The sequence below is a fragment of the Alosa sapidissima genome, chromosome 2, assembly GCF_018492685.1.
Source record: "Alosa sapidissima isolate fAloSap1 chromosome 2, fAloSap1.pri, whole genome shotgun sequence".
Taxonomy (NCBI): Eukaryota; Metazoa; Chordata; class Actinopteri; order Clupeiformes; family Clupeidae; genus Alosa; species Alosa sapidissima.
The window spans coordinates 15288987-15310332 of record NC_055958.1 but is presented as its reverse complement, the minus strand read 5'-3'; the positions used below and the strand labels follow the sequence as shown (position 1 = coordinate 15310332).

Genomic DNA, 21346 nt, shown 5'->3' with positions numbered 1-21346 from the left:
GGGGGCATCTCTGTGCTGGGAGCGGGAAAGCATAACGATGGGCTGTCACGACACATCGGCGAGTCCGCCATGGTGGAGGAGGGGGTGGGCGGGGGGGGGGGGGGTGAGGGGGTGGGGGTGGGCAGCAGTCGCAGATGCCAAACAGGGACCCGCCGAGAGTCTTAATGTCAGCAAATTGCCCCCGTGTGAAAAAAAAAGTCAGGCTGTAACTCGTGCCTCGGCCCAGAGACGAGAGCAGAGGCGGACGAGAGCAGGGGCGGACGAGAGCAGAGGCAGACGCCAGCGGAGATTGTTAGAGCCCGGGGCCCGGGGTCAGCGTGTCCTCTTTCATCAGCATGGCAAACCGACCGTGTGCAGCGTGACAGCGAACCCTCGCTAGAGAACAATTAAGTTAGGGATGAATGAGAGGAGGAAGAAGGAGAGGTGGAGGAAGAGGAAATGAGGAGGACAAAGATGGCAGGGGAGGGCCAATGGAAGAAGAAAGAAACTGCAGCAATTTCCAGAGATGTATTTCTCTTTTTTTGACTTTTCATCTTCCAAGACCTCCTCTGAGAACTATTAGTCAAACAAAGGCTAGGATGGAGGGATGGAGAGAGACTGATACAGAGATGAATAGAGAGAGGGGGATAGAGGAGGTTCAGTAAAACGATGAAGCCCGGGTCTTTGCGGAGTGTCACTCTTGAGATTGAAGGGAGCATATAAGCCCAAGAGCACAACACCACATATCCAGGACAAGGGATTGACAGACTGAAACTAGAGAAAAGCTAAAAAGAGAAAAAGCAAGAAAGAGAATGAGTTAGAAGAGAAGAGAAGAGAAGAGAAGAGAAGAGAAGAGAAGAGAAGAGAAGAGATAGGGGGAGGACTTGGGACTGAGAGGAAGAGGAATGAAATTGGCTGTGACATCTCATATGGCTCAGCAGTGCAGGTTGTGTGAAGTGGATCCCTGCAGAAGTCCCAGAGGATTTGGGCATGAGGCGGTCTGATGGTCGTTGGCACAGCCGGCTCCAAGGGGGCTGGCACGCACAGATGGGTTGAGCGGGCAGAGCTGGCACTGCGGCGCACACGCAGAGAATGCACAATGGCACCGTGATTGATGAGCGCGGGATAGGCTGAGAAATTAGCCTGAGCCGGCAAGATCAAGAGAGCGATTTCCCGAGCAGGAAATTGCAGATGATGGCGGATTGTGCATGCGCCCCCGAGATGCTGACAAAAAAATGAAACAAGACTTTTTGAGTTGAGGAGCTGACACTCGAAAAGAGGCATCTTACTGTTATCAGCCAACGGAGTGACGTCTGATAAGCCGATACAAGCGTCAGCCATTCAAGGATAATGTTTTCCACGGGTATATTCCGGGTATATTCCACTGCACTGCAATACAAGTGCCGAATTTAACATCCTTTCAAATTGGATTAGGCTGAGGACAGATGTGATGGGATAAAAACAAACAATGCATTTGCATAGCCATCCAACTGATGGCACACACAGCCTTGTGTCCCACACACACACACACACACACACACACACACACACACACACACACAGACACACAAACACGCTAATCTCCACTGGCAGCAGCACACAACCCAGGCCAATATTGGGGTTCGCTCTAAAACCCTGAATCAGGACTTCAGCCCAAGGCTTCCTGGCTGCAGGCAACCGAGTGCTACCTGGAGAACAAGGCTGAGCAATTAACCTTGTCAACGTCTTGTATTGACAGATTAACCAGACATGACTGGCATGTGTGATGGCAGCAGTCAACATTAAAGGAACAAACAGTCGTAACGCAAACGGCTGCAAATGGGGATGACTGCAGCAGCAATATAGCGCTGACCTCAAATACTCTGTGTTGTTGGCACATTAATGAACTCTGGCATGAATGTGTGTGTGCTTGTTGTGTGTGTGCGTTTGCGTGTGTGTGTGTGTGTGTGTGTGTGTGTGTGTGTGTGTGTGTGTGTGTGTGTGTGTGTGTGCTTGTCGTGTGTGTGTGTGTGTGTGTGTGTGTGTGTGTGTGTGTGTGTGTGTGTGTGTGTGTGTGTGCACGCGTGTGTGGTAGGCAACATGTGAAATGCCTAAGGTGTCTTTTGTCGTCTTGAGTGGTGGTATGAGGAGGTTAATTGTGGGTGTAATTGCAGGAAGACAGGGAGAGTTATTCTAGCCATGATCCAAGTGATGACCCTCACAGGGGCGCTTGAACCGTAAGTGGTCATTAGCCCTGAACCAGATGTGTGTGTCTGGCAGCAACAACCCCACATGTTGGGTCCACAGCCGCTACAAGGGCATACACGTGGTAGAGGGCACTGCCCACACCCCGGTTTGTTTACTTGCTCTTTCATTTGTTACAATTAGATGCAAGCAAATGAGCAGGCTTTGGAAAAAAAAAAAAAACAGCCACTATGGGCATTGCTGTAGTCCCAACGGGCCACACTTGTGAAAATGATTTTGTCTCATAGCGTTTGTATGTATGAGGAGGTGATGAGTGTGAACCGACTCAGCAGTTCTGTGCTGCGAGCTCATTAGTTAGCCCAGATGGGTGTCCTGGGGAGGGAGGTAAGGCTAACGGCTCGATGACCATGAAACCTGAATCACACCTGCAGTGCAATACATAGCAAAGGACAAGGAGGCATAGGACAAAAGGACAATACCAGTCCTGAGGTGTGGATTGATGTAAATACCTCTACTGTAAATACCAAAATGCTGGGAAAAACAGTCAAGGATTAATTTCCAACCCCCTGCACAAGAGAGCAGCTTGACCATTATTCTGAGTCGACAAAATCTTGGTGCAGGATACCAGTCTATGCATCATTTATTGGTACTCTCGTCCCTCTCAGACTGGTGTAAACAGTGCACACAACAAAATGTGCAGCTCATCATTTAGCAGCAGGGCCACTTAAGAGTCATTAGCCTGGCTCCTTATTAATCAAACTATCAGACCCTCATGGAGCTCACCTCACTAATGAGGTGCACCAACTCCTGCTTCTACTTGACTCAGGGAGGAGCCCATTGGCTGTGCAATGAGGAGACATTTTGAACATCTAAAATCTGTTTCTATGGTTCAGGGCTAAAAAGAAAGAACTCCTCTAAATGAAACAAATGTCAAATTAAACATTAAGCTAGGATCAAATCCCCTGTAAGCCCAAAATGCTAATAACGCTAATTAGTGTTCTGGAGCAATTAAGTGGAATAAGTACCTAATCCTTAATATTAAGGAATAACATCTCAGTTTACACTATTGGGGAATTCTCTGGACTCTTTTTGGAGAATGCTAGCAATTAGTTCATCTCAGTCAAAAAAATTGCACCACTGCAATCGGCTGGCTGAATGGAGTGACTTCAAGGCTTGGTGTTAGCCAGACCAACAACATCTGGTTTGGCTGGAAAAGCACAAGACAAAGCATTTTCACTGCAAATGAGGCAAGAACCCACATAACATCGCTGGGTTGAGGAACTATTGGGCAAGCAGCAGAGTCAGCAGACTCCTGTTTAACTAGATGAACAAGACAAAAGAGGGACTAGCACGGCTCACGACCCCTGTGTCACAAACCTGTTCAGGGCCATTGGTCTTTGACTCCACACTGCCCAGCTGCAGTCTTGGTCCATATGTCCAGGGTTTTCCTGCTATCGTCATCCACATCCACATCCCTGAACCATTCACCGAATCACTGCTGTTACTGTACTGCAATATGCAGCAGGGTTCTGAGAAAGAACCACCAAACAGCCTGGGCCTTGGGGCAATGCAGTGCTCTGGGCTAGCAGGTACAAGCCATCAGCTTGAGCTCATTCGGAGAGAGAGGCATTTAAAAAGCTGTCCGAGGTCACACAGGCAGCTCCGGGAGACTGCAACATGCAGCAGGGTTCTGAGAAAGAACCACCAAACAGCCTGGGCCTCGGGGCAATACTCTATCCTGCTCGGAGAAAAAAAGGTTTGTTTTGCAGCCAACCATCCAAGGGAGCCTTCTGTGTGCACACACATCGCTGCATTAGCCCTGCGCTAAATACCCCTGCTAAACAAGCTTTGATCACGGACTGCACAACACCATGCCATGCAGCAGGTGAGCTGGCACCCACCCCATGAGGTCATCTTTTTCATGATGTGAGCCTTGCTGCTGCTCTTTGTATCATTCCACCAATAGCAAGTTGCAGCGATGTGGGTGAGTCGAGCAGCTTCTTACCGCGTGGAAGGGGGGGAGCAGCAAAACCATATGTAGCGTTTCCATGGCAACTGAGCACTGTCAGTGACGAATGTTCAGGTAAAGGGTTTGGAGGATGGGGAAAGATGGGGCAATGAGAGAGAGAGAAATGGAGAGAGAGAGAGAGAGAGAGAGAGAGAGAGAGAGAGAGACAGTGTGTGTGTCTGGGGAGGGGGGGGGGGGTTAAAGGGCATATGCCACATCATGAAAGAAATGGCCAGGCAGAACATGCTTTCACCTCTGTCTCTCTCTCTCTCTCTCTCTCTCTCTCTCTGATGAGAACCACAAGATGATGCGGGTGGAGGGAGGGGGAGAGGAGCATACTGTGTGTTGGACTGAGCGATGATCAAACGCTGGGAGGATTTGGACAAGCATCCACATTCCAGCTGCCAAACGAGAACAGCAGAGCAGCACACACACACACACACACACACACACACACACCACATCCTCTCCTCCCAAATCTGGTGGTCCACAAGACTGGGGTTTAAACCCAACAAGAAATCAAAAGATCTTGTCACATGGCCATAGCAGCCACACTCAAAACACACTCCTCAAGCTAATCACAAACACACACGCAAGGATTCATCATGGAGGGAGATGTATCTCCCTGTATGCATTATGGAGTTGCTCTGTAGTCTCCTAAGGTGCAGTATCTAAGGAGATGGGGGAGTTTCTCTGTAGTCTCCTAAGGTGCAGTATCTAAGGAGATGGAGCAGAACCTCCCAGCACTTAAGGTCATCTGCATAATCCCAAAACCCTTTGAGAGATCATCAAAAGAAAAGCACAATGTATTTTGTTCCACCCCGATCTGGTAAGCATAATACTAGATTCAGGGCTTCAGACCAAACTGCAGCCGTCAAGCAGGGACAAGCCATCAGCTCGAGCTCATTCGGAGAGAGAGAGGCGTTTAAAAAGCTGTTCGAGGCAACACAGGCAGCTCTGGGAGAAGGGCAGCTGTCCTGTTAGATAATGTTCCAGTGCTTGAGTGCCGCAGTCCAACTGACAACAAGGCAAAGTGAGCTATATGCTGCCAAAAGACTGCTGGTCTACAGACTGAGCTAAACTAGATTCAACCAGATGACCAGAATCAACCAGAAGGGGGGAGGAAGGAAGGAAGGAATGAAAAGAAAGAAACAAAGATGGCAAGAAAGAAAGAAAGAAAGCCAGAAAGAAAGAGGCAGGGAGGTAGAGATTCTGGACTAGTCCTGAGGGATACTGAGGGAAGGGGAGATCTTGTGAGAGATCCAGTGACCAAAAGCTTAAGGATAGAAATCTTAAGGATAGAAAGCTCTCACTTGGTCTTTCCCACTTGATTATATTATTCCTCTCTTTCTCAGCATCTCTCTCTGTCACCACCTCTCCCATCAGTTTCCACATAAGTGATGAGATACCGACCACCTACTGTGAGTCGTTCCATGAAATTCAATCTCTCATCCAATGTTCTTATATACCTTCTATTACTTTTCCCCTGTTCCATCACTCCGCGAGAAAACAAGCAGGTCCTCTTCTCTGGGAAATGTTATCTGCTCCACCTTCCTCACAGTGACACAAGTACTCCCTTCTTCATTGCACCCCAGAACCGCAGTCAAGCATTAGATGCGCCATGTTTTCAGAATGAGATTTAAAGAGCATCTGATATGTCTTTGATTTATGATTTATTTTTTGATATGATCTGATATGATTTATGAGGGTTGACTCTGACAGGCCAAGAGCCTCATAAGAGGGGAAAGCTAATGTAACTAGAATTCTGAGACAGTATAATAGTGTAAGTGCATGAAAGTTCATGCATTCCAACTTGTAAGAGAGTTATGGATGTTGTTCTGATCGACCCATCTTACCCAAATTAAAGGGGGAAAAAGTTTTCATAACTCATTTACAGTGACAGCCTGCATTCGGGCTAGCCTATCGACCTGACAAATGAATGAAAGTTTCATTGAGGCTTAAATAAATTTGCAAAATGAGCTCTGTGGATATAATCATATTTGGATTGCCTCAAAGATTTATCCCCGAGTCCTTCTCAGAGAGAGAGAGGGAGGTAGTAAGGAAGGGAGGGAAAGGGAGAGAGAGGGGGGAGAGATGGAAATGCTAATTAAAATTTCTCCACTCCATGATACAGAGAAGAAAAAAAAAAGAAAATCCAAATTAAATTTGTGATGTCTGTGCATGACGAATGGGAGTTCTCAACCGTATGCCTCTTTCATTGAAGTGCTGAATCTTCTGAAAGTTGGTTACGTGCTCATATCATTACAGTCGCAATGCATTTCGGCTTAGCGAATGCCCCCGAAGGACTGGACTGGTGACCCATCATATAGCTCTGTATTACAGATGTAACAAAGTCCCCGCCCGCCCCCACTCACTGAAAACGTGCAATTTTTCCATTACTTCACGCCCACTGCCCTGTTTCCTCACTCTCGCCGTTTAACAGCCAGCATTATCCCCTGTTGTAAAACAGCAGCGCGGTAACGTCTGACATCACTTAGCCGAGGCCGGCTTAAATAGGGCAGACTGTGTAAACAGGCTCTGAGGGTGGACTTAAAATAGCCGCGCCAAAGCATTGCTCACACAAGCACCTGCATAGTCTCCAGGGGCTTTTGGAAACTATTTCTCTCAAATGTGGGGTTTGATCAGCTGTCCTCTACACTTTAACATGAACTAGGCTAGTTTTATCTTTAAATCCCTTCTATAAATACATGGGAGAATGACGATGTTTCTTTTTTGCTTTAGTACATTAACAATATGGAAAGTGGCAGATGTAGTGAAATAGTACTTGCATGCAGTGAGTGTCCAAATCTCCTGATATTGCCCAACACACCCCACCCCACCACCCACACCTTTGGTGTTAGCGTGGCTCCCGAGTATCTTCCCTCATGGGCTTAGGCACTGCTTACTCAGAACCATTTTCGCTCTTTTCTTTTCACCTATCCTAGGGATTTGAGTGGGATTAACATTGTGCCAGAAAGAAGACAAAAAAATCCTCCTTTCTGTGGAGGAGCCCGAGGACAAAGCCTGCTGGGAAATTTGGAAGGTGTACATCAGTGATGGTGCTCTGAGCAAAAGAGGCACACAGACGGATATGAACTCACGGTCGTATTCCCAGTTAAGATGGAGGATAACAGTATAAACATTAGACAAGAGTAAGAAGGCCTGAGACATGTGTCCATGCAGGACGTAAATGGTCACACATGACAAGTCATATTTGTGAAATGAATTTAGAATACAAAATAGGTGAAAAAGTCTTATCATTACTTCAGTACAACCACTGTGAGATGTAAGGATTATACAAGACAAGGATACACCAAGGCCTACACTAAAGCTTAGTATGACTGTTATTACACATTGTCAGTTCATCAATAAACCACTTTGTTATGTGAGCAGTTTTTCCTTATTCATATTAAGTTGTACTTTGTGAAATAGCTGTACCTGCAGTATAACTTGTCAAGGCAGTCCCCTCTCTATCCATTATAACACATGGCAACATCATCACCTATGCCCAATTTGAACAATAATGGTAGCATCGCTGAACTTAGCCTTCAGGGCTACATACCGCATTATTGCCAATATAAAATCAAATAATCTGAGACAGAAATGACACCCCTCCTAAGGCAGAGTGACACCTTGGAGAATCCACGCAGGTGGGAATCTTATCATACCCATCATGCGTGTGCCAAGTGTGTCGAGCCAACTCAATAACGGCAGCAGACCTTTTGGCGTCAGCACACCAGGAATCATATATAACCATGGAGCTGAAATTGATTCAGCAGCTCAGCATTCTGAGCACACCAGATGGTCTCCATGCGCCTCTCCTGCTCCCACCATTGAGTTTTGAATAGGTGAAATTTCATTGAAAGACAAATGAAATCATCACACACACACACACACACACACACACACACACACACAAACACACACAGGTCTTACATTGTTAAGGTCACCCACCTGTAGTACTAATATTGTGCATATGGAAAGGACTTTCTAAAGAATTCCATATTGAAAGGTTTTTCAAAAAATTTTACTTGTGAAAATCCTAAAACTACATGCCCCATCATCCCCCACCCGCGTCCTTTTTTAATCTGTTAATCTGTGCCCGGAGCAGTGACAGTGACAGGGTTTAATCAGCAGAGGCGGCCCAGCAGAGTAAGCCAACCCCCCCAACACTAAATTCCTGCCTGGCTACAGTACCTTTAAATTAAGTGTGATGTCTGCCATTAGCGTGGTTAGCACCGCGAACAGCTATCTGTTGCCCTTGCTGTGTAAACAACTAACAGGGCTACGCAGGTGTTAATGGCAAATAATGATTCCAATTATGTAAAGTGAATACGCTTTAAACCAAATCATGTGAAATGAAACAATAATAGAATTTTTTCGAGGATCTGCTGGAGATGTGGGATGAGATAACTGAGCTAATTCATTAGCCACGTTGCATCGCTGCCATTCCATGCACAAGATTTGTTCAGTGTGTGAACTGAGCATAAAATACCCAAGACACTATCAGCAAAGATTCTAGAGCGCTAAGATCTTTGCTAGTTAGATTTGGAGTCCTGTAGAAAATACATTAAAAAATGAGGAAGACTCTCCAACAGGAGAAACATCACTGAATTTACTACCGAGAGACTAACAATGTTTTGTCTTTTGTGTAAACAACGGTGTGAAGCATCCGTGTATATCATTAAACGGCTCCTAACCATCCTACCCCCAGGATGCAAGGGGGCTATTTACACATATCTCAGAAGTGATTACAGATGTTATTTTCTGGAATATTCCAAAAATATTCTCCCATGCTCTCCTGGGACATCTTTGTCCTGAGGCAAACCTCTCCTCTCCATCTTGTAGAGTCCTACTGGCCCTGTTGTGTGCCTATCTACTGCATGTGTGCATGTGTGCCTGTTGCCAATAGATGAACAACAAGGAGAAATAATTAAAACACACACTTTCTCTCACACACACAAACTGAATACTGAATACACACATGACACAAAATCAAACACACTCACACACAGAATACAAAATTAAACACACACACACGTAATCAATACACACACACACATACTGTACCACACAAAAGCACAGATACACACACACACACACACACACACACACACACACACACACACGTGCTTCTTATTTGTCCTGTTCAAGCGTCCGTGGCGTCTTTGTCTTCATTCTTCACTCTCTCCTGATGAGAACTGTTCAGCTGCCAGCTGCCCGCCCGATCCAAACAGAACTAACCCCCCCCCCCCCCCCACACACACACACACACACACACACACAAACACACACAACCCCCACCACCACAACCACCACGTCAACCTTAACCAATCAGCATCAGCCTCAGCCACAGGCTCAGTGCTCAGTGTAGCCCAGCCTGCAGTACAGGCCAGACCCCCAGAAAAGAAATCTGTTCACATTGTTCTCATTGTGAGGCGGCTATTTCCCCTCCACTGAGCTAGATAAAGGGGAGAAGATTGGCTCACTTGTGTGTGTGTGTGTGTGTGTGTGTGTGTGTGTGTGTGTGTGTGTGTGTGTGTGTGTGTGTGTGTGTGTGTGTGTGTGTGTTGGTGTGTGTGTGTGTGTTGGTGGTGGTGGTGTGTGTGTGTGTGTGTGTGTGTGTGTGTATTTGTGTGTGTGAATATGTGTTGGATGTGTGTGCATGTGTCTGCATGTCTACACTTTCCTATGCCTCTTCGCAAACAACCTGCTTCACTTTAGGGACACTTGCTTTCTGACTCCAGTGCTTGTTCTTGTGAAGATGCTTGTCAGTCCACAGTGCCCAGAGGACAAAGCCTGACAAAACATCCCTGCGCCACAAGCCCCTGAGCCACTGAAGCAAGTACTACAATAACTTCAGCAATAACTTCAGCAAAGCTAACCTGTAACAGCAAATGGGCACAGCCAAGCTGGCTAAAGCAGACTAGAACAACCCCCCCCCCCCCCCCCCTCACCCCCACCGAAAGTCCATAACAAAGACAGTCTGGTGCCACTGGCTTAGTAATTAGTGTTTAGTAGGTAGGCAAAAGTCACCATTCACGGCTTGCCAGATACAGCGGACTTCCAACAGGCGTTTGCACTGGGCACACCAGCTGGTAGTGAGAGCCAGCTGAAGCAGGCTGGCAGCCGTCAGAGGAGGAAGGATTTACATGTAAGACCTGCAACGGCTGCCGGGATAGCAGACACATAGACACTCACTCACAGAGAGACAGCTGGGGAAAAGGAGTGAGAGTAGACGAAACACGGACGAAAGCGAGCGAACAAGATGCAGAAAAAGAGAGAGAGAGAGGGAGAGGAAGGGCTAGAGGAGTGCAGAGATCATGAGTTTGAGCTTGAGCTTTTCAGCTCGACCAAGGACAAGAACTGAAACATGAGCAATCAGGGCTTATGCACCCTGAGAAATAGAAGAAAATCCCAATCATACTGTACACATTAATAATCTACACAAGTACATTATCCTACTACAAGGACAAAAGTCAGGCCAGACATTTGAGACAGTTCGAGCTGGCATATCTTCATGACACGGTCTCCTTCTTAAATAGTCTATTTAAAGAGAAGACCTCACCTTCATCCTTAGATGGCATCTAAGGTATATATCAAAAGAGAGAGAGATAACCATTCCATTTATTCACTGTCAGCAGAAGCCCCCACACCACCACTACTAACCCCATCTGCCAGGCATTCACTCAAGTGGGAAAGTGCAAAAAATAAAAGAGAGATTTGATGCAAGAAGGTGATAAACACTTTTCTCTCTCTCTCTCTCTCACTCTCTCTCTCTCACACACATCGCTCCGGAGGTGAACAAGAATAGACGCCGTTCCTCTCTTCCCCTGGCAAAGTCACAGACCGAAATAGCAGACTTTGCGGGAATCAATTTGCCCCGCTCCATCGCTCATAATGGGAGCATATGGGCCCTCTGTGATCGGCGCGCTATCCTGCCGCCTGCTCCTTCTCTGGGCTTCTTCATTAGATTACTGGTGCCTGTCTCTGGAGAGTTGCCGTGTGTCACACTACTTTGATTATTAGCTTTCCTGGTCTGCGTGTAATCAGCTTGAGGAATGGGCTAATACCTGATGTGGCTAATGTCGTCTCTGCCATTCTGCTGCAGCCTTCCAGACACACACAAAGACACACACACAGAAAAACACAGAAACATCCCTATACACACACATAAACACAGACACAGACACAGACACATACAGACACACACGCACACACACTTTTCCCTCACTGGGGAGACAATCTAATTTCTTGCGGCCTCCTCCTGCAGCCCATTGAGTGGGTGATGAATGGCAGTGCTGAGAGGCGCGTTGGCTTCTGCTCTGGCTAGACCCCGGCACTGACTGACTCTAATCACAGGGCACTGCCACCGACTCTACACAACGGCTACACGCACACTCTCTCAGTGGAGATGGGCCTTTGAACTCCATCACAGAACGCTCACCTAGAGCAAAGACGACACCATGCATTCAGCATCGGAGAGAGAGTGTAGCAAACTTAGATTTAATATCTCTGTCTAAGGGTATGGAGTGTGTCGGGAGACAGTTACGGAGATAAAGTGTATCTGTGTGCACTTGCAACTCTTCCAATTTAGAGTTCAAACTCAAATGTTGCTGAGGCACATATGATGGCCAACTACCAGATGAAATGCTAACTGTTTAGATCTTTATTGAGGCAACACTGATGCTAACGGGCTCCAAGTAAGATTCAATATAAGGGCACACTCACACCCTCATCCACACCCTCACTCACACTCTCACCCTCACCCACCCCTCACCCACACTCACACCCTCACCCACACCCTCACCCTGACCCACACCCTCACCCTCACCCTCACCCTCACCCTCACCCACACCCTCACCGACACCCACACCCTCACCCAGAGTGGCCGGCGGTGTCTCACCTTCTTTGTCGTCATGCCTCATGACGGCGTCCTGGATCACGCTGGCCAGTGGGAAGGTGACACGTTGCTTCTTGCGGTGGCCTGTGCCGCGGGCTTTGGCACTGGCACTGGGAGCGGTGGTGGTGGTGGTGGTGCCCGCTGCGGTGGCGGTCGTGGCACCGCTGGCGCCGTGGAGCTGGCACTGTTGCTTCTGCAGGGCGCGCTCGCGCTCGTAGTAGGCGCGGACCTGGTCGCAACGCATGCGACGCACCAGCCGCTGCCGCTGGCCCAGGGGCAAAGACTCCAGCAGACACTGGTCAATCTCCATGTTCTGCGAGCGAAAGACGTTACATAGCTGGAAGCAACCTGCGAAAAAGAGACAGCAAGAGCAAAAGAGGGAGAGAGAGAGAGGAGGAGAGAGACAGGGAGAGAGAGAGTCAGTTTTTCATTTTTTCTTTACACACACGCGCACACACACACGCACGCACACACGCACGCACACACGCACGCACGCACGCACACGCACACGCACACGCACACGCACACGCACGCACACGCACACACACACACACACACACACACACACACACACATCATCCCCTCTAGGATAAGGATATCATGACTTTGCGTAATCTCTTCATCTTGTCCGGAGCAGAGCCAAGCCATCATCCAATGCTCCTGAATCTAGTTTTACTGCAGTTACACACGCAAAGACAAGATGGCTGAAGAACTCTGATATCTATCCAATACTCGCTCAGAAACCAAGATCTGAGGAGCCCACAAGCACATACCAGTACACTTCACTTAAACTAAATATACAGATAACGTAAACCTTGCAAAAAAACTTGCAGAAAGGACATGAAGATTCATACAGACTTGAATGCATTTACACTTAATTCAACCTTGTGTGCTGATTTGACAAAGATTTGAACCTAAGCAAGAAGACAATTGGCAACTCCCGCAGACTTCCTGGCCCAGTTCTTCGTGTTCAGTCAGCACTTACAAAAACACAGTTTCCAGTGTTTGTTATGACATGCCTCGTTAGTAGTCTGGCAGCGTCTCCGTTTCCATTTAAAAGTGGGATTTTTATCTCCATAAATAATTGAGGACTCTCCGCAAACGGAGTCAAACAGGCTTGGAGCTGGAGCCAGGGTTCACGAGGAGCACCGCCCGGTTCACCATTCCCTGTGCATTTAAGGAGCCTTTAGAGAAAAAAAGGCTAGCAGTAGACTCAAGCCTCATGCATTATGAAATAATCTGCCTTCATCAGGAAAGAAAGGATGGAGAGAAGGGGAGAAGGGGAGAGAGAAGGGATGAGAGACATGAGAGTGTGAGAGAGATGGAGAAGGGGGTGTGAGAGATTGAGAGTGTGTGTCAGAGAGAGTGAAAGAGAGTGAGAGGGAGGGAAGTTAAAGGAGATATAGAGAGTTACAGAGAAAGAGAAAGAGAGAGAGAGAGAGAGAGAGAGAGAGTGTGTGAATGCATGACAGAAGGAGAGTTAAGGGTGGGAGTCAGGGTGTGTGTGTGGTATGCCTCATCAATGCTCCCAAAAATGACCCATCACTAAAACCTCTGTCCCATCACCCACAGCCCACTACGCAGCTATGCGGCACATCATGTCCCCATAATGACGGGAAGAGGTTCCTGGGCCGGGCGATTAGTGTGACAGTGTAAAAGGCTGCAATTACACAGCTAATTCAGGTCACTGGAAGCCCCATGGCCAAGGAAATAGAAGTTTGAGAAGTCTGCCTTTGTAGATAAATTAAAGGCACCCCACACACACACACACACACACAAACACAGACACACACAAACACAAACACACACACACACACAGCTAATTTCGTGGCTTGCCATGAGGTTTAAACCGCTGACAACACAATGCCTTTGATGTGTCAATGACTCCACCCCCCCCCCCCCCCTTGTTCTTCCCCCTACCCCCTACCCTCTCTTCTTCAGTCTGTTAGAACTTGAACGACACTGTGACAACATTTATTCTTTATTACTCCCCCTGCCTCCAGGCCATGTTCACTGTGCGCATGAGGATTCCATGCATAGGCTAATACTCGCCGTGACATTCACATTCCGTCACGGCACAAGATGCTTTCATCATAAGCGACGGATAGATCAACGATCTACACATAAAATCTAGACGTGCTCTCAATGTAAATAGCTGACCTTGACTAGGCAATACTGGTGTTCTAGTCTTCCAGGACAGGAGCAGCAGGATCTTTTATATGGAAGGCAAATTCATCACGCAGGCGCCGCTATCACCTCAGGACCAGCACCAGTAAATAGATGGATAGTTTCACCAAAGAGACACGCTCAGAAGTCACCTACACTGCACCCTCCGACGGAAGATAACAAACTGTTGCTGTGCTGAGCTTGCCCCCCCCCCCTGCGGGGGCCTTTCCATGTGAACGAGCACGAATCGCAACAAGCGAGGCTCAGTAACGGGCGACAGGGGCAACCGAGCCGGCATGTGAGCGCGGCAGATGACTGATGATGCTGTCGGCGGCGGTGGTGCTTTGCACGAGATAAGAATCTGGTCTCTCAGGCGAGTGCACCTGTTGAGGGACTCCTTGCAGAGCTCCTAAACCCCAGGCCAGCCTACGCAGATGGTCAGCTCTTTGTTTATGCTCTTTGAATGCTCGGATGTCACCAGACCTCAGCACTCAACATGGATGAGGAGTTATGGCAAAGGATTAGGGATTTGCTGTCTTCTGTGTTTGTGGTTACAAATATAGATCAACCGATATGGGTGCTGTCTTAGTGCCCCAGCTTCAACTGCTGCTTAAAGGCAAAAAATAAATATGCTTAACATAAACACAGATGTGGACATGAGAACCATAACATGACAGGTGCCAGAAGGACAAATATTTAGCAGGGGACAATTGTAAAAACTTCACCATCATAACCAACATTTCATCAGTCAGTACAATTGCATCTCCAAACAGCAGGACTAATGCTACTTAGTTTGTTTGAAGTGCATACTGAGATACTGATGCTTTTCATTCCATTGAAAATGAGATGGTGAAATCCTATCTCAGGCTCTCAAAGAGGAGCAGAGCCGGAGAGTCTCAAGGAGTCCATTTGGAGACTTAAGTGCACCACCCGTCCTACTGGGCTACTGGTAATGAGCATGGGATGCAGAGCCTGACAGAGTCAAGGGGGAGTGAGGGAGCGGGTAAAAAGGAGAAGAGAGACAGAGGGACAGAGAGATAGAATGAGAGAGGGGGGAGAGAGAGAGAGAGAGAGAGGGGAGGGAGCGAGGTACAGAGAGAGAGAGATTGACTGATTGTAGGGGTACATCATGCTGGCTCTTATCCTCATGGATAAGAGAAATTGCCGTTCGCCTTCAATTCCACTATTCTTCCTCCTCTTCCTCCTCCTCCTCCTCCATCTCTCCATGCCATGCCTCACATATCCTTCACTTCTCATGTATCCCTCTCCTACCCCTCCATATCTCCCCATAGCCTGCTGCTGCTGCTGCTGCTGCTGCCTTCATACCCTTCAATCCCCTCTTTTCACAGAGCTCCAGTTCATCCCTCGTTCCCCATCTCAATTCAACTCAATTCAAATTAGCTTTTTTGGCATGACAATAATATTGTGTTGCCAAAGCATACATATTTGGTATAATAATAATACAGATAAAAACAATAACGGAAGAAAAGAAATGAAGTCTATTCCATGTAGTCCTCTACTGCAGGGGTCAATGGTCAGATGGACATGTAACCTCACTCCTCTTCTCTTTTCTACGTTTCATCCTGCAATCCACTCCACATTGCTTCTTCAGTGTCTCTTGTTTTTTTCTCTCTTTCCACATTTGAGTCTAACAGCGTTCAGCTTCCGTACTCCTACCCTCTGTCTACCCATCTTTTCAGCCTACCACCATGGGAAAGTGTTAATAGATCTCTCTCTCTCTCTCTCTCTCTCTCTCTCTCTCTCTCTCTCTCTCTGCTGATTCAGTCTCCATAGACTGATAAGCCTTAACACAGATTTAAAGACATTGCATAGAGGGGGGAAAAGGCCATAGATGTGAAATAAGCTGCTCACAGTGAAAGAAACCAATTACCAGATCCCCCCCCCCCCCCCCTCCACAAAAAAAGAAAAATCCGCATGAACCATCAACTCTCAACAGGCTTAGTGTTCCATGTCAGAAAATGAAAAGCCAGACTCGTAATGTAAGAACAACACACAGATCTTGACAGCATATACCTGCATGGTGGACAAAGCACCACAATGTGAAATACAACACCTACAGTATATTTCTTCATCAATTAAATAGCTGACTTACTATAATAAGAATTATACAAATCTGAGCTGTTGTGGACTTAAGGATAATGAGAGATATTTCATTTGGAGATCCATGAGTCTACAACAAGCCTCTACGGCAGGACTCATCCTCTCATGCGTCGCAATACAAATCTCGAACTTCTAACAGTTTGGCAAAAACAGATCTGAGCTCAAGCTGCAAGCTTCTCACAAACCTTTCTGTATTGACACACATGCCCTTCAAGTACTCATCTCAATGTCAAACCAGCACCACCAACCAGCATGCATCAAACCCATCCAAGAAAAAAGAGGAGAGAAATGAGAGCGTGGACTCCCCGCTAGCACAGCACTCTCCACTCCACGCTCTAACCGGCTTTGGACCCAGCCGTCTGCCGTAGTAGCCACCACAATTACCCTCCCCCCACCCCCACCCCCCTCAACTGATCTATGAGGCCGGGGATGCCCCTGGGTTGGGTGAGAGAGAGAGAAAGAGAGAGAGAGAGAGAGAGAGAGAGAGAGAAAGAGAGAGGAGAGAGAGGGGCTGAGATAATCTGCCTGCGAAGCACTTCGGCCCGGGGAAAATGAGAGGGGACGGGCGCTGACAATAGCGAATTAGCTTCGCTGTCTCAACACCTCCCCTCGCGGGGCCCCCCTATCTCTCCGCCGCAGCTATGTAGGACAGTAGGATAGTAGCTCACTAGGATAGTGGCACACTGCCGCCGCGTCACGCACAGAGACGCCGGCCGCCACTGAGCGGGGTATCGTAGTGCTGTGCGCCGCACTCGAAGTGAGCGAGGGCATCTATTTAGTTTTATAGGGCCGCGCTGGCGTTGCGTGGTGGGTAAACTGTTCGTTTTTATAGGGCCTTGTAAAAGTGGCGAGAGGTCAGGGCCAGACAGTGCAGACGCGCGGGCGAAGAGGCTCCGAGACAAAGAAGGAAGGGTGAAAGAGTAGGGAGGCCATTTTGGGGAGGAATGACTCCCTCTTTTGTGCACCGGGTGCAACTATTAAAGGAGGCTAATTTGACACCGAGCCATGATGACTGCTGTGTGTATCTGTCAAAAGTCAGAAGTTCAAAGAGTGAAAGGTGGTGATTGAAATTAAGGAGCATGAGATTACTAATTAATGTGACTTCATGAAAAGTACGTACGAAAAGTGAGACAGTGGAAAGAGCGGATTATGCAGCTCATGGAAGGGTATTTGATGGCTGCCTGTGGGGAAGTGTCTTGTCATGGAGATAGGAGATGACTGAAGGAAGCTTCTGGAATGGAGTGAGAGGAACTGCAGCGTCAGAGCCGTGGGGATATGCAAAAACCACAGCGTGCGACAACATGAACTCACCATGAACTCACCATGCTCCCTCAGCCAAAGCCTCCTCTCCTCTCAGCCTAGGCTCCAATCCCTCGTCCCCAATTCTCCTCCAACTCAGACACGCTCAGTCTGCCGCCAGACTTACTCTTCTCCTGCTCGCTTTTCCACTTTCCCTCTGACTCTGTTCCGTCTAAGCACTACTTTACTATTTGTGGACCTCTTCACTCTATCTACTGGTTCTTTCCAGGTTTCATTCACAGGTTTGTAAACAGTGTTGAAGGGGAGCACTGGTAATGATGGTGTCCTCCCTTTAAAGGCACTTTAAACACACACACAGAGACACACACACAGAGACACACACACACACAGACACACAGACACACACACACACACACACACACACACACACACACACACACACACACACACACGCACACACACACACACACACACACACACACACACACAGAGTTATTATGGAGTCCATTCCTGTTTAAAACAGCACTTCTAGCATCTAGTGGGCCAAGGGCAGTGCAGAGGCTGTGTAATGGGCACAGCTGTTGCTCTGTGGGACGTGACATATTACATCAGGCTGGAGGGGCACACATGTTAAATCACAACCCTCAGCCTTAGTCACCGCTCACTGACACTATAGACTCCATCCATACCAGGATGAGAGAGAGAGAGAGAGAGAGAGAGAGAGAGAGAGAGAGAAGAGAAAGGGGAGAACAGAGATTGAGAGAGGGAGAGGAGGAGAAAGAGAGTGGGCAGAGCAAAATGAAAGAGTAAGAGAAACGAAAAGAGGAAAGAGCTCGAGGAGTGTAAAATTGAGTTTGAAAGATGCTCAACACACTCAAACCTCTGTGGGTGTACTGTACGTGGGGAAAAGACATACAAAGCTGTAGAGGGTGGATCGGGTTGAATGTGCAGCTTTCTGATGTTCATCCATGCCCTAGTTGTATGGTATAGGAATATCAAACGCATTTAAGAGAAATAAAAATGGCAGGAGATCAGACCAAATCAGTACTATGCACATGCACAGACAGTGCACACACACAGACTCAGGCACTAAGATACACACCCACACAACTCTGATTGGGACCTTGTCTGTGGTATTCAAGGCATGTCTTCAGCTCTTCTTCACTGCAGCCCTGCAGAGCTCATTGCAGCAGTGAAGTGCACACACACACACACACACACACACACACACACACACACACACACACACACACAGAGAAAAACACACACACACACACACACACACACACACACACACACACACACACACACACACACACACACACACACACACACACCCATCAGCCAAGCTATGTGGATCTGGTATCTATGCTAGGCTACCTGTGTGCGTGTAATAATCCCACTGTAGCCTACTGATGACCACCCACAGCGGTCAGCTGGAGACAGATATGAGAGACGACACTTGTGGATGTTCCAGTAGCCCCTGCACCCGTGCCTGTCTCTCACTGTACATGTCAACCCACACAAGGAGCATCACAGAGACACTCTCTATCTCTCTCTCTCAATCACACACACACTCACACACACACACACACACACACACAGACTACAGAGTCTGGTGCTATCAATGTCTGAAACCGGTTTTCTGCAATTCCTCTTGTCACGACCACACACCTACACAGTAAAACAAATGCCTACATAACATGAACACAAAACAAGACCAAACCACTCAAGCAGAGCACATCATTGTACACACACACACACACCATATAATGGATGGAATATCTCCATAGTGACAGACGGTTAGAGAAAGTAAGAAGGGAAAGTAAGAAGTCAGGAGAGAGGGAGAGAGAGAGGGAGAGAGAGAGCATGCTAAAAAATGGACTGCTAATTTGGCAGCTTTAGTATGCAACCTCATGAGTTTCACCTTCAAGCAGTCATTAGCCCCACATAAGAGACAGCGTGATACATGCTGCCCGGCTCTGGCCAACACTAGACCGATCAGGACACATCTCTCTGTGTGAGAGAGAGAGAGAGAGGAAGGAGTGCAAGGCAATGGGAGGGGAGAAAGAAAGAGAGAGAGAGAGAGAGAGAGGATGATATCATCCATGAAAGGGAGACAGAATAACCTGCACAGGATAAAGGAATAACAGAGAAGGAGGGGGGCGGAGAGAGATTTGGTTGACAAATCAAGCCATTGACTGTGTAGGCTACTATAACGCCTCCGACTATAACGACACTTTTAACACAAAGTCAGCTCTCGCTATTCTTCCCCTTTCTTTATCTCTCTATTCTTTCTAATCAGTCTAGCCTGCATTCTGCCCATGATGTCATCCACACTTCACTTTAGACTTCTGTCATCTCTGTGATTGTTCTTGTCGCGCACACTTTCCTCTGTTCTTCTCCTCTCTTTATTCCACCATATCCCTCTGATATCCCCCACCTCTCATTTCATTTTAAAGCACCCCCCCCCCCCTCTCCTTTGCTCTGTCGTTCCCTGTCTTTGCTGTCAGGTATCCAGCAGGGGCTGTCAGACGAGCTGTCACACGAGCCGCCTTTTTCCCGAGACATTAGCCAGCAGACTCCCGCGGGAGCTCACTCGCACACTCGCAGCACACCTGCCTGCCGCAGTCACCGGTCAACTTTTCGCCACGCCACCGCTCTCTGCAGCATGCTGCAGCATCTCTCTCTCTCGCTCTCCCTCTCTCTCTCTCTCTCTCTCTCTCTCTCTCTCTCTCTCTCACACACACACACACACACACACGCATCCAGATATGCTGCACAACTTCAAATTCATTCACGCATTCGCTATCGAGTAAAGCGACAAACAGAAACTCAGAAGATCCATCAAGTCTCAAGCAGGCATGACATCATCTCACACATGATAGGCGGCTTGGGTACACACCCAATAAAGCACCCTCACTCTTATGCACACACCGCTGTTATAACCCATCCATCTCTGTCAGGCATGCTGCAGAAAGCAAACACAATGCAAATAACAAATTATTTACTCACAGCATTTGATGAAATGATAATGTGACATTTTTCTTATTCTCCCTTCGGGTCTGTTCTTCCCAGGCTGATTCGAGCGCTGCAGCTACAGGTTACCGCTCAAACTGGCTATGCCGGTACATGCATAATTCAGCGCGTTTTTGCCTGCGATATTTGGTTTAGCTTCGCGTACATTATTTAACGGCAGATCGGATTGCAGTGTAGTAGTAGTAGTAGTATCAGAAGTAGTGACAGTGCGGAGAAAGCGAATGTAGCGGTTAGCGGGTAAGTCTTAACGCACACGCCTTCTGCCGGTCCCTGCACACTGCGTCGGAGGCAGTGTTTCTGGAGCGCAGTCATTCACACTCTCACACACAGCCACACTCACACTACCCGCCGCTCGCCGACCATGACCGCCACACGTGTTATTGTAGCTCCGGTGACGGACAGTTCTCCTAAGCCCGCCCCAGTACACACCCCTCTCCTCTCCCTCACTCGCGCTCTCTCCTTTTCAATTTCTCTCTCTCTGCCTCCTCTCCTCACAACCACCGCAGACAGCATCACACAATTCCTCCCTCCCCCCTCCCTCCCTCTCTCCTCCATCCCTCAGATGCGTGCGAGGAGGGGTGGGTTTAATCGCTATGATTCATTACTTAATGCTGATGTGAAAGGGACAAAATTAAGAAGGAGAAATAGACGCGGGAGGCTGGGTAGGGTAGGGGGTGCTAGGGAAG

The 21346-nt window shown here is 47.9% G+C and overlaps 1 protein-coding gene across 1 annotated transcript in view; it reads right to left on the bottom strand.

The window, feature by feature from the left end:
- The window catches only part of myo16 (myosin XVI), a 156174-nt gene extending 135098 nt beyond the window's left edge, over positions 1-21076 (bottom strand). The window contains exons 1-2 of the mRNA XM_042084692.1: positions 20637-21076; positions 12078-12422 (exon numbers count right to left, since the gene is read on the bottom strand). Coding sequence (XP_041940626.1) covers positions 12078-12422; positions 20637-20664 — 373 coding nt within the window. The 5' untranslated portion in view covers positions 20665-21076. The remainder of the gene's footprint in view (positions 1-12077; positions 12423-20636) is intronic.
- Positions 21077-21346: the final 270 nt, after the last annotated feature.